The sequence below is a fragment of the Protomyctophum bolini genome (assembly GCF_963924005.1).
Source record: "Protomyctophum bolini genome assembly, chromosome: 10".
Lineage (NCBI taxonomy): Eukaryota > Metazoa > Chordata > Actinopteri > Myctophiformes > Myctophidae > Protomyctophum > Protomyctophum bolini.
The window spans coordinates 12,290,397-12,305,396 of record NC_137871.1 but is presented as its reverse complement, the minus strand read 5'-3'; the positions used below and the strand labels follow the sequence as shown (position 1 = coordinate 12,305,396).

Sequence of the window (15,000 nt, the reverse complement as noted above, 5' to 3'; positions counted from 1 at the left end):
TGTGCGTGCGTGTGTGTGTGTGTGTGTGTGTGTGTGTGTGTGTGTGTGTGTGTGTGTGTGTGTGTGTGTGTGTCATTCTGTTATGCTGTCAGGCCCAGCAGCCCAGGCGATAAATCATGCATGTCTGCTGGAGGAGGGCAGCAGCCTCGGACAACAACGTTTAAGTCACAGAGCTGGAGGGAGCTCCTCACTTTTCACTGGTCTGGAGTCTGGACTATAGACGTGCTCTAGTTTTATAAACAGTATAGACCAGGTCTAGAATACCTGCTCTAGATTCTAGAGTATAGCTAAAAGGTTTTGGAAACCACTGGTCTTCAGTGGTTTACAAAACCTTTTATAGCTCAAGACCCAAAAGAGAAGTTATATATACCGTATAGATGTTTGCCTTTACCCTGCAAGACCCAAAAGTGAAAATAGCAGATCTACAAGCTCGCAACACGTCGCTGGCTATTTTTCACCTTAAACATTTGTTTTCTGATTTATGGAATTTCTTAGATTTTTCTTTTATTTATTCATGAAATTACTTAAAAGAAAGGTTTGTTTTTAATGCATGGAATTCTTTGCTTTTTTGGGAATGTTTTTTGATTTTTTTTTATAATAATATCAATTAAAAAACAAAAATAAAGGGACTCATGAACATTTGTCTGTGACCAACAAATGGGCCCCGATTCTGACCCACTGTGGGTCGGGATCTGTGCTTTACACCAGGTCTATAGACTTGGTCTAGAAAGACCTATAGTCTTTAGACCAGGTCTATAGACTATTAGACCAGGTCTATATATAGACTATTAGACCAGGTCTGCATAATCTTAGACCTGGACTATAGGCTATACCAGGTGTATAATAGACCTGGACTAATAGGACTATAGACCAGGTGTATAATAGACCCATGGACTATAGTCCCATATAGACAAATCCACAGAGCCTTGCCCTGTAGTCCAGGTGTAGGCAATCAATACTGAGGTGTCAAGCTGCGCTGAATAGTATCAGCTATGGCTATATGCTCCCAGGGCAGCCCTCCGTGGATTTGTCTATAATCTCCACAAACTCCACACCTGCAGACCAGGCCCTGCTTAATCAGTCCATATTTTACAGCTGACATAAAAACAACTATGAGACTCTTAAAGCAGCCATTTCAGGTGACATTGAGCTACAAGTGAAGGTTAATGTAAAAGACAACAGAGATAAAACTGTTCTGTGGATAAAAACGATGAATAAATAGGTTACGAAAGGGCTAATAATAATCAATAGCTGTCTAAATGCTCGTGTAGTTCAGTATTATATAGCATTCAGTAACAGTTCAGAAAGTATAGGCCATGGTTTATTTAAGACATTGATTAGAACGTTATTATTACCTACTATTAAATTATTTTATGTTTTTATATTTAGCTAATAATGGGCTATTATTACTGGTTGTAATTACTGGTTGTTATAGGGCCTAGTAACACAACAACAACAATAATAATAATAACAACAACAAGCATAACGTGTTATTTCTTCTTAATAAGCCTATAGGGCTATACTTCCCGAGGTGACTGACGTGTGGACAGATGTATACAGAGAGGTTTCTTTATTACAACATTACATAGTTTATTTCAAAAACATAATACAAGCTTTATACTGAAAATAAATAATTGCTTGAGCTGTCTTGTCATCGAAAATTTGGAATTACAAGCGCCGAAACAGTCAAATTCTTATTGAAAATATGTTTTCTTTTTACATTGCTAATTAAGTGCACAAATAACTAAGAGCGTTTTGTTTAAATTAATGACCTCAAACGGGGTAATATACAAAACTGTACAATATTCGAAAAAATACTTAAGAAATAAACCAATAACAAGAGTAGGCTATTTGTAAGACTATAAAATTTCTTGTCTTGTTGTTTTGATACTGAAACGTATACAATAAAATTATAGGCAGGTGTATAGCGTCGTGGTTCAGAGAGTCCAACACAGTTTATATGGTCCAGAATGACTCAAATAAAAAGAATACAAGAAAACCCGATTTATAAATAGACGAAAACTGTAACTGCTTGTCGCTTTAAAGGCTATACGGGCCATAGGTGGGGAGGAATATGATAAACACATTCCTCAAGTGCTTCAATGTTGGATAGCGATAACTATTTTAAAAAAAAATGGAATGAGGGCCTATGGATATAATGCAAAGAAAATGACATTACAAGTCGGCTACAGATATAGGTAAAATGTACAAAATAATAGGTGTAAAATATAGTGAAAAGGGGAAAAGCGTTTGAGAGCCCGACGAATGCGCGAAGTGGAGTTTTAAAATGGCCACCATCAAATCAAACTCAAATGAAACTTAACTGAGCTTGAAGAATATCCGTGTCCTCTCACTCCACTGAATATTGACATTTTGATATACTGACAAGGAACTTGACAGTGAAAAGCCCGAAACACAAAGGTAAACACAAACAAAACAAAACGAAAACATCAATCCCAACTGTCTATCACAATTATTGAGCTGACATGTTGATGTCACAAACCAAAGGCGCTAGCAGGTTATTTAGGCACATTTTGTCTGTATATATATTCCTCCGTGTAGGGTAGAAAATAATTTTGGCAATCGACTGGCTCCAAAAAGCGATTTGTTTGTTTGTTTGTTTTCGAAAATGAGATGCTTTGATATGCCGCGGTAATAATGCCTCCGTGACGGATATATATAAAATATAAAAGAAGGAAGGAAGGCTGAGCAGGTATTTGTGTTATTGTTTTCAGTGCTGGAGTTATGGTGCGGCAGCTATACGCGCGCTGCCATCGTGCGCTCTGTGCGCATAATAGTCTCTCCTCCGGCGGGGGGCTCGTCCTGCACTCCCACTATCCCCGCGGTCAGAGATCGTGGCACGAGGAGGCATCTCCCGCACTCCCGCCGTGAGAATACGGTCCTCCCTCGTGCGGAGCCGTGGCCTCTCCCGGCGGCGTCATGCGCTTCTCCTTCTGCCTCCGGTTACAGAACCAGACGCGCACCACCTCCTTCTCCAGCTGCAGCGAGTCCGCCAGGGAGGTGATCTCCAGGGCCGCGGGCTTGGGACACTTGAGAAAGTGCGTCTCCAGAACCCCCTTGACGCTCACCTCGATGGACGTCCGCTTCTTCCGCTTTCTGCCCTGCGCCGCGATCTTGTCTATGCTGCTGGGACTGCCCGTGGACGAGTCCGCCTCCTCCAGCCACTTGTTCAGCAGCGGCTTTAGTTTGCACATGTTCTTAAAGCTCAGCTGCAGCGCCTCGAACCTGCAGATGGTGGTTTGGGAAAAGACGTTGCCGTACAGCGTGCCCAGCGCCAAGCCCACGTCCGCCTGCGTGAAGCCCAGCTTGATCCTCCGCTGCTTGAACTGCTTGGCGAAGTGCTCCAGCTCGTCCGACGTCGGCGTCTCCTCGTCGGAGTGGTCGTGGCAGTGGTGCCCGCCGAGGTCGCTGTGGTCGGGGCTGAGCGTGTCCCGGAGGCCCGGGTGCATGCCCTGGCCCTGCGGCGGAGGCGTGAGCCCGCCGTGGTCCAGCATGCCGTTGACGGTGAAGCCCGTCTGCGAGTAGAGGTTGATCTGCTGCTGCTGGGAGTTGTTGTGGGACCCCCAGGCTCCGGGGTGGTGGTTGGCGTGGCTGTTGTTGTTGTGATGGGGAGAATGGTGCGCGACGTGCGGCGAGCGGTGATGGATGATGCCCAGCTGCAGGTCCTCCCTGCCCGGCTTCACGTCCTGCTGCTCCTGCACGGAGGCTGCCCCCCACGGGCTGCCCTCCGACAGGCTGCTGCCCCACTGGTGGCTCTGTACGCCCTGCAGGTAGTCGCTCTGCAGCAGCTTCTGGTGGTGGCCTCGGAAGGGGCTGGCCGGCTGCATGGCCTGGCTGTCCGGGTGGATCATGGGACTGGAGGTGAGGAGGGTGTAGGGGCTGGAGGCAGCTGTGGCCATGCTGGCTGCTGAGCTGAACCCCACTAGTGCTATACTGAGAGGCAGAGCAGAGCAGAGCTCAGCCCCTCTCCTCTCTCACATCTCCCTCTCGCCGGAGACACTTGAGGGACACTCTCCGCGACCAACCGCGGACCGACTGCACAGCAACGGTGGTGCGCCACAGCCAATGGCGGCGCGTCTCTCCTAAACCCCGCCTCTGGACGAGGGATAACACGGACTGGAACGGGTTAACCAGGACCCCCCCCCCCCCCCGTAACCGGAAGTGAGGCGCAGTGCTTAGTTCTTCTCGGCTCGCGTGGAGCGCGCTTCCTGTTTATTAATGAAAGTTTTCCAACTTATTTAGCTTTATTGCAGTTGGTCCTGCAGTGTCACCCATGAGCGCGCAGCAGGAGGCTATATTATTGAATGCCCTGCACGCGCAATGGCCTTTTCTCCCGAGAGGGACATACATTCCAACCCCAAGAGCCATTCTCGCTGCTAATTATTAACTTTTTAGGGGCTTATTTCCTGCAGGTGTTTACGGGATAAAACACCTCAAGATAAGAGACCCGGAGGTGTTTTTCCGCCCAGGTAGTTTTCATTTCCAGACCAGTCTCAGTCACTGACTGAGTGACTGCAATAACTATTTACTGAGATGAAGATTTGAACTCATCAATTTATGAACTGTGCTAGCCTTATTCAAAATAAACGATGAAAGATAATAAAAATGGTATGCATTATTTCACATACAAAACGTTGATGAGCTATTTTCTATATTCATTTTATTTGTATTCAAAAGAGGTTTCCAGCAATAGCCCAACATTTATTTATTTTTTCAAATCATCATTCAAATATAATTGTGTCCTCATAATGTGTCTATATGCAAAACCAAGCTGCATATCTCTATATGAATCTCGACCAGTCCTCATGGAGTTAAAAAGAAATGCAGCTCTATTTGCATGTCTGAGATGTAACTTAGCTGCTTAATTATATTTCCCATCAGAAGACAGACTCCGGGTCCCTTTATTAGGCCTGAAATTCCATTAAATATATTGCACGGAGCTCCCAGGTTAAGCTTGATTTAAATTTGCATACATTTTCATACATTTAGCAGAAATAAAAAGCAGCACCGCGGCCGGCACTAAGTCATTAAAGAGGCGCTGAGCTGAGGAGCTGCATGCCGGGGCACCGGAGGAGGAGAGGAGCCATGGGGGAGAGAGAGGCCGGAGGCAGGTGAGCTGTGCCCGGGGATGGACGCGACGCGTGCATGGAGGCAGCCTGCTGGGCCATGCAGGCCTGCACGGCTCTGGATATACGACAAGAATGAATGACACATATTGGCCTATACTATTGGACCGGAGGACATGGCTGCTACTGCTGGTGTAATGGCGGATTAGAAAGTCTCTACATGTGGATATTCGTGATTCTTGCAGCAGGTCGGTTTTGTTGTGGAATAAATAACAGTTAAATCGTTTACAATTTTTGTTTATTTCTAATTCCACACGCGGGGCAGTCAATGGGCTACAGTTCTTCAAGTCAAGATAGGACATTGAACATCGTTGCCAAATGGTGGCAATTAAGTTGGCAACTGACTTTATTTTTTTATATAGGCAAAGCTATAGTAAATACATTTCCTTAATATGGGTTATAGGTCTATAGCCCGGGCACTCGGGAAGAGAATATAGACATTGTGACAAAATGGCACAAGCTTTGATCCAAGTCCTCTGTTTTCGTAGGTTGCCCAATAATGCTGGCATGGCATGGAAAACAAGCTGCTTTGGATTAATACATTTTCCGTTTATATATTTTTGTTTCTAACCAAATATAGGCCTATCCCCTTATAACTAACGTGAAATTATACACAGAGTGACCATCATTTCCAAACACTTTTATAAATGTATTAATTTCATGCATTTTTAAAACGCTGAAAGTCTGTTTTTTTTTCTTCCCCAACAACTCCTTGTTATAAAATGTATATATTTTTTAAAAGTGCCATTTGAAGTATATAGTGAGCCGTGGAGAGAGACAGGAGAGGGGGTTGTGTGTGCACTGCTCGCTGTCGATAGTCTAAGTTTCTAAGTGTAACAGATGCTTCTCTCCAAGCCCTCCTTGTGTCGATTCCTTTTATTCACAGCAGCATTTTTCTGCCGCCGAGCGCGTCTCCATAGAGAGGCGAATAAAAGGCAAAGCCCCAGAATAAAGAGGCCATTCACAGCCGAGCCACAGCGGACCGCGGAGAGCCCACACAGCTACTTACACCAAGGTGGACAGACACTCCAGCTATAGCTTCGGGGATTTGCAAAAAAAACAAAACTGTAAAGTGTGACATATAAATATATAAACATGCACGTAATAGAAAGTAAATAACTAAGCAATAGAAAAATAAATAGTAATAACAACACAACAAACAAAATGGCTACAATAAATAAGCTATATAGTCTACTAATAGGGGAATATAATATTATATTGTTTATCATGAAGCTATTAGGCTATATTTGTGTTCCTGAATCAGTTTCAAAATCTCCCTCATGGATATAGCGACTCTCAAAGCAGTTTAAAAAGTCGAATTTTCGGTTGACAAATACCATAGCTCATATATTTGTGGATGAAAATATATCTCTAAACAGCAGCATTGCATGCCAGGGATAATACATTAGAAGTTGGTGATGTTTTGTTGTGCGTTTCTTTTAGGATTTAGGATTCATCTCCTTCCCATTGGAGTGCAGTGGTCTGTGTTGCCCTCATATAGCCTGTAGGCACAAACAATAAACTTCTATACAAGATATGCTTTAGTCTGCCATTGAGACAGCCGGGGTGTCCCGGGGGGGCGGGGACCTGTCACTTCAGTGTCACGACCTCTTCAGCGACCCAGTCAGTCTCGAACTAAACCTCTACCAGATTAGACCACAGACTGGAGATTTCACCCATAAAACATTATACTCACAATTAATGTCGAATCTATATAATATGTATTTGGTTATTCTGAATTGCATTTTCAAACCGTTTTTTGTTATTAATTCACGGTTGAGTTATATTGGGACACGTGGTTGCATATCAACTTTGGCGTTGTTTTTATTTTTTAATAAAATATAGTTTATAGTAAATTAAATACAAAAACACAATCCGTCTTTGACTTGAGTTTCACACGTCGGGTTTAACTTATACTTGTTCTTTCAACCTTGACAGTTGACACCGCTCATAAGGTCCCAGACAGTAAAATCAATACTCCTATTTGTCCGTGACGTCCTTAATAAAAGGACAGGGTCACGCTGTTTAAACTACAGACAACCACCAGCAATATAATGTGACAATGTTTTGGTGACAATTGGCCCTTGTGTTTTAGGAGAGCTATAGAAGAAGAAAAAAATGTCAATAACAACACAAAGTTTGTTTTTTGTTAAAGGTCCGTTTAACCGCAATCTGTGAAATAGTAGGCTATAGCCACCATTTATTATCATTTACGATATTTTGTTGTAAGGCCCCCTGTCCATCATGAAAAGTGTGCGCGCGCGTGTGTGTGTGTGTGTGTGCGTGCGCGCGTGAGTGCGCGCATTAGCAGCAGCCAGGGCTGATTGGGGAAATGCATCACGCACAGTTGAGGCGTGGACGCGCGCGTTCCCGCGGTCAATCAGAGAGGGATGACAGCCCGCGGGGCTGCTGGGTAGGCAGGCTACGTCCCCCGGGAGCGCGCATGTGTAAATGTACATTCATAATGCATGACTCCCGGTGCGTTTGTTCAGTGTGCGTGTGCGTGTGTGTGTGTGTGTGTGTAGGGGGACCACGGATGGCGGAGTGATTTTCTTTTAGGACGTAGCTTATATAGGCCCGTGCGTAACGTGCGTAAAGGTGGAGGACACGAATTCTTCCTTCGTCATTATGTTTCATGTGTTTTTCCACTTGAAGACAGTCTGGAATTAATCCAACCAATGTATTAATGGTTTAAACAAGTTTCACATAATTATATGTAAGTAAAATAACGGTGCAGTCACAGCAAGTGGCTCAGAACATTGGGATATTCGTTAAAACAAAACAGACCAATACAACTGAAAATAATACATTTATAGGCTAAATAATTAAATGAAAATTAGAATAAATATACAAAAAAGGTCAACAGTTATAAAATGTGATATAGGTGCATAATGGAGGTGCGGCATATATACTGTCTGCAAACACATATGACATGCCCAATGCGTTATAGCTAGCCTTAAGGGTGCTCTAAGAGTTCGGTCTTAAGTATTGATTTGAATGTATTGGAATTAGTAAAAACCTATCCAAAACCTATAACTCATATAAGATTAAGAATATAAAGAAGCAACTGCGTTTTAATTGCCAAAATTCAGCACACACACACTTTTATATGATAAAATGCTATAATATAGCCTACATAGATTATCATCACCATAATCACATTTGACTGAAAAATATATAGGCAACAGTGTGAATATATAGTTTCACTATATCCGCCTACACAGCCTATATTCAAATTGCCTATTAATTCACGATTTCGTTTTCACCCCGAAATGACCGACGGCGATTTCAGGCCTCAGTCTGGAATATTGACAAAACATTTTATTTCACGAAATATCCTTTGTTTTCATTCATATTTCACATTCATTTCTTGTTCAAACTATTTGACTGCGAGATGACAGCTTTCATACAAGAAAGACTATAGGCCTATAGCAAAATGCCCTATAGAGTATATACACTATATATCTACTGAGGAAAAGTTATTTGGGATTGACTGCAGGGACTCTATAACACTACGTTTTTTTTATTTTTATTTGACGTCGCATAAAAGTTTAGAAGCAGGACTTCATTTCAAATCAGGTGGAATATAGGCTTGGTCTATATTTCACAATGCAGCCTCGCTATATCCCTGTTTTGACTTTGGCCTTGATAATGCCTTCGACATGCGTAAATGGGTAATGGCATCACGCTTTGTTTAAGCTATATGAGAAACAAGCATGCTAAAAGCAGACAATAAATAACCGAGTGATAGCGAAATCATATATAGGCTATACAGGCCGTCAGGCCCAAATACATCCATAATGTCATTTGGCTATTTTAGTCATTGCTGTTGGATAATCAACTCCTGGTTTCGGGGTTTGAACATCCTGCATTTTAGGCAAAACATCAAACCGTGGTTTCGACACATATATACATTTAATTCCACCGAAGCGAGAATAATTACATTTAGTGGAAGTAGATAAACATCGCGAGGGCGGGATCGGATGTCCTCATAACGCCGAGATCAACGCGCATGCATGCACCGTTTGTTATCCGTGAACACGCACGTGCACACTCACTGGCACACATGTATGTATAACTAAACACACGTCCCACTATAAAATTATGCTTTCTCTCAGTTCCTATTTAATTTGAAAATTAATTAATTCAAACTAACGCATAACGCACCGCCCCCAGACAGATATTCCTTCATCTCATGGGAAAACAGTTCCCTGTGCTTGAGGGATTTAACCAGCAACTGTCCATTAGAACATGATGTGTATAATTGCATATGTTTTAAATAATGGAAACAAAACGTTTTTACTTATTTCTTTGTTGAAAATTAATATAAGAATATTTACCTTGTCTGTGAGTTTTGCATGCATGAGTGCGTGCGCGTGCGTGCATGTGTATGTGTGCGTGTGCAGTGTGTGTGGGTGTGTGACGCATATACGTGCAGTGCTACAGGTGCTGAGTGTCACTGGGTTAAGGAACCCAAACCAAAATCTACATAACATTGCCATCTGTTAAAATTCAACTCGGCAAAGACAAAAACACAGTGCATAGCCTATACTTCAGTAACTTCACACAAAAAGACACAAACAACATAGCTGAGTCCACAGGGACTTGGCTTGGGTGCCAGTTCAAGTCCAGCATGGTCCCCAGGACTATAGCTGCTGGAGAGGTGCTAATTCAGCCCCTTGGGCACTGCCGAGGTGCCCTTGAGCAGCATGCATGTCACCATATATACTGCTAACATGCTCCTATGCAGGCAACCCCTCACTCACTCCACCATCTCTCCACATCACGTCTATTAGACCCTGTGTGTTGTGTTGTCTGTATTTCGGGCAATACAGTAGAACATTTATGATTTCCCCATGGGGATTAAAAAATACAAGACATATACTGTACAGTATGCACGCGACACACACACACACGCACACACACACACAAACACACACACACACACACACACACACACACACACACACACACGCAAATAGTACGTGGAAAGAGAGAAAACTCCAAAACCAGGTCTCTCTCTGTCTCTGTTTCTCCTTGCAGTCGCTCTATATACCTCTCTCACTATTTGTTTTCTATCTTTCTCTCCCACTCTCCCAGGGTGAAATTCCATGTGAAATATCAGCAAGTTCTCTACCACAGCCATGCACAGCCAAATAACTAACAGGGTATACCTTCCATGTGACCTAGATGTATGCACACGCACGCACGCACGCACGCACAGCCACACGCACAGCCACACACACACACACACACACGCACACACGCACACACACACTCTCTCTCTCTGAAGAAGCAGGAGGAGCAGTCAGTTGCACATCTGCATTTCAAACACATATACTCTCTGGGATCCATTATTAATTAGTCTACTGTGCCACACATGCGCGCACGCACGCACGCACGCACGCACACACACACACACACACACACACACACACACACACACACACACACACACACACACACACACACACACACACACACACACACACACACACACACACACACACACACACACACACACACACACACACACACACACACACACACACACACACACACACACACCTTGACCCCTCTGCCCTCTTCGCTGTGGAGTTGGAGCATGCTCAGTTGAATACAAAGCGCTACAGGAGCTTCGTTCTCTTCCCTCCCTACGCACTTTCTCTGAAGTCACTTCCTCTGAGGTCACTTCCTCTGATTTCCACCGTATAATGTGGGTGCAACTCCGACATGAAGCTGAGTATACTGTGTGAGTCCATTTGGACCGACATGCTACATTGTGTGTGTGTGTGTGTGTGTGTGTGTGTGTGTGTGTGTGTGTGTGTGTGTGTGTGTGTGTGTGTGTGTGTGTGTGTGTGTGTGTGTGTGCGTGCGTGCGTGCGTGTGTGTGTATGTGTGTGTGTGCATGTGTGTGTCTGAGAAACCTCTTATAGATGTGTGGAACATCCTCAGCTTAGTGTATGTATTTTTCAACCCCAACAATAAATGTTATAGTCAGAGATAATTTATGTGTATGTATTTTGTTTGCATGAACGTCTTGATGTGAAATGAGACGTTAACTGCCTCTGGACGTGCGTCCGTGCCTGCATGCGTGCGCTCGTCCACATAATTACTGTAACCAGTACACAAATACATATAACCACTGTGTCCAATACTCTGGAGTCACTGGTGGTCCAATACAACATCTATAGGCTATATTGTTTTTCCAAGGATGGTTGCTTTTGTTAACTCAACAAGGCAGGCACACCGACAGTGAGGCCTTGAGGCTAGTGGTGAGGCATGCCTGAGCAAGCCGCTCAGGCATGCCGTTAGCAAGTGCCAAGCCTGACTCGTCGTGCCTTCGGAGTTGGCACGGGTGAACAGAACACAATTTGCTCCATGCACATGTACACACGTCTCAGTACACCAGTATACATATATGACTTGTTTTTTAGGCTGCGTGGCCCAATTAGCAGCTGGAAATTACTACAGAGGCATGGTCCGGTGCAACCAAAAGGTGCGTTTGATTAACCCGTTTTTTTATTCACAAAAAGACAAAGATGGCAACAAAAGACAGGCGATCAAAACTATGGTGACACGGTGCATGTAAGTATTAATAATAATAATAATAATATCTCAAACTTATATAGCGCTTTTCTGAGTACCCAAAGACGCTTTTGCCAACCCCACCTATAGGGTATGGGCGCATTTCAAAGCGCCAGCGCTCGCCCAGCAGTCTGCTGTCACCCATCGTTTCTCGCCCTCAGGCGTCTTATAGTCCGGCAGCCGAGGTGGACGGGTGGGAAATTTGGTATATAGTCTTTTTTATTGGCCTAAAATATTGTCTATATATTCATGAATCCACTTGTTGACCGCCTCTTGGTATTGGGCAATGCTTTTTATAGGGGTGTGACCCTATACCATTAACATCCTAGGGCAGGCAAAAATGTCAAAAATGCTTTCCTTTTGCTTTAAGTAGCATGTGACATGTCAAACTAGGGTTTTTTCATGATTCTGAATCCATTACAAGCATTAGTTTTGCACAAAATACACTCCTTGGGCTAAAAACAGCCATATAGCCACAAATGTGCTGACCTCATCACATTTGTGCTTTGTCATGACGTCTATGGCTGCTCTTAGCCCAAGGAGTGTTTTTTTGTGCTAAACTAATGCTTGGAATGGATTCAGAATCATGAAATAATTGTTAAAAAATAAATTGCCCAATAGTGACAGCCGGTCAGCAAGTGGATTCATGAATGTATATGTATATAGACAATATTTTAGGCCAATAAATTACCAAATTTCCCACTTTAAAAAAGAAGCCGGATTATTACTGGTTACATGTTAAATAAGATGCAAGGTGCAATTGATATACGCGGTGCAAAACATAGATGTGCACAGAAAGTATATGTAACAGAGGAGCTCTCTGTTACAGTGCTCCATTACATATACAAAACCTCTGGAGTCTGGACACACATCCAGTATAATGCTGGTATAGCGGTATCACCATGGAGGACACCACATAGTACAGTGTCAAATCACACTAAAGGGATTTGAGAATTAATCTCAAACCAAAGGTTTGAGTGATTCTGACAAGCAGCTTCGCTGAGGTCAGATTGTCCATTTCTCCTCCTGGGACCAGATGAAGCATTGGCTGATCAGAGGACAGTATATGCACCTCTACCCAGAGACTGAGAGAGGCATAATGATATAAGACAAGATAATGTATAAGAGACGACCGTTCAAAAAAGATGAGATACAAAAAAAAAAGATGATATCATAAGACAAGATAATGTAAGATATGATCACATGACATGAAAAAGATAGGATACAGTAATAAGACATTTTAAATATAAGATCCCGTAAGATAATGACGATAAATCAATAATCAAATTCATGAAGGTCACAATACAAATATGATATGTCCTGAGATTCCCTGTACAAAACTAGACAGATACCTGACGTCGGTGATGGAAGAAGTATACTCGCATGTTTTACTCAAGGAAAAGTATCAATACTGTTACAAGTAAGAGGCCCAAATTCAAAATGGAGTAAAAGAACAAAAGTATCTGCATCAAAAGTACTAATTGTGCGGAAAGACCCATTTCACAAGTTCAAAACGTATAAAAAAAATCTTTTGAAAATAGCTGATCTACTGTACATGCTGGAGCTTGTAGACCTGCCTTGCCTTGCCTTGCCTAAAAAGCACAATTTGTGCCTCTGAGATGTTAGCCTCGGTCCCAGGCTTAGGCCTCACTCACACCTTTCGAGCATACAACATTTATGCATGCTATAGATGTAAGCAAGATGTAAGTGACCCAATGCATTTCCAATGGAAGTCACATGGTTTGATACAACATTTTGGACTACAAGCTGTTGCATGGCTTTCGGGCTGTGTTTCGACTGCCCCCCTCCCCCTCATACAACACAAATGTTGTGTCAAACCATGTGACTCCCATTGGAAAATGCATTGGGGCAAGATGTATCACACCCTTTGTATACAACAAGCATACATCAGTCTGTTGCGAAGGTGTGCATGCAGACTTACTCATCTACGAAGAGAAAAGCCTGGTCACAACCTATAAGGCAGAGACACTATCGGCGGATGTGTCGGTCCGGAACATCCGACAAATGCATTTCCCCTGGATACGATATGTTTCCGACCAATCACAACACTTTTTTCATATTTTCACGGAGAATGTCAACTGATTGGTAAAGCATCAACGCCGTTTCCTTGAGCGGTACTTCCGCCAAAATCCCGCAACTTCCGCCCAAAACAAATGATAAACCTAACAGCTTACTTATAGGTCTTGCCCAGTGTGCTGAGATGTAGTGGGTAAAAGTAATGACAACTGTAAATACCACAGTACTTGAACAAATATGTATTTGTATATATTATTAAAGAAGTGTGTGATGATCATTCTGTTCCCAGGTGTCCACACTATACAGCCCAGCCTCTCTACCTGTAACATATGGATCCAGAGTATAGACAGCCCATAATAAGGGCTCAGATAATGTTACCATGGCCACCGGGGCCAACATAGGGCTGCCCTGTGATCTGTCACTACTCATCAGCGCTTCACACTCACACTAGCGATTGATTGGTTGGCTGGAAGCAATAAGCCGGGCTGTGATAGGGCCTGCAGAGAGAGGCTCTGGTAGTAATCTGGACATAATGGCATAATTGAGCAGCTCATGAAAAGAGCGTCAGCACCTTGTGTCTGAGGGCGTCTTCTGTTTAATGTCTGGTCACATGTCACTTTGGATTTGGCTCCTTCCAAAAAGACGTACAGGTGAAAATACAGCAGGGCCTGCTGGGCAAAAACATGTATGGGACGACCCACGCACGCACGCACGCACACACACACACACACACACACACACACACACACCATTCCCTATGGGTCAGTTCCTCTTGAACCGTTTAGATTTTGCCCACAGCTATAGTGTGGTCAGCTGGACAGACCTCCACGGAGTGAACACACGCACGCACGCACACACACACGCACACGCACACACACACACACACACACACACACACACACACACACACACACACACACACACACACACACACACACACACAGGTATACTGCACCACTGCGGTTGTATGACTCACAGGGAAAAGCCCTCTTCTCTATATCGCACACACAACCCAGTCTTTGTTAAGACACATGACCAGGAATCTGTGGGCCGATAGGAGTGATCTCTCGCACAAATGTTGTCGCAAGCTTTTCACTGGAGAGCCGGGTTCTCATTTCCCCGCTCTCGGCACACATCGGGTCACTATAGCCGGGCTCTTTTCATTCCTGGAGGAATGCGACGTGTGATTTTTGGTCCGCTACCAGCTCCACCTGGAGTCTCAAAGGGA

At 43.6% G+C, this 15,000-nt stretch overlaps 1 protein-coding gene and 1 long non-coding RNA gene across 2 annotated transcripts in view; one reads left to right on the top strand and one right to left on the bottom strand.

The window, feature by feature from the left end:
- LOC308322782 overlaps nt 1-15,000 on the top strand; it is a 486,306-nt gene that overhangs the window by 226,737 nt on the left and 244,569 nt on the right. The window lies entirely within an intron of this gene.
- On the bottom strand, nt 2,693-3,920 carry LOC308322730 (POU domain, class 3, transcription factor 4-like; the record flags this gene model as incomplete). Its single annotated transcript, XM_080774137.1, has 1 exon — nt 2,693-3,920. One exon carries the CDS (start codon nt 3,918-3,920, stop codon nt 2,847-2,849), a length of 1,074 nt encoding a protein of 357 aa, XP_080630263.1. The 3' UTR covers nt 2,693-2,846.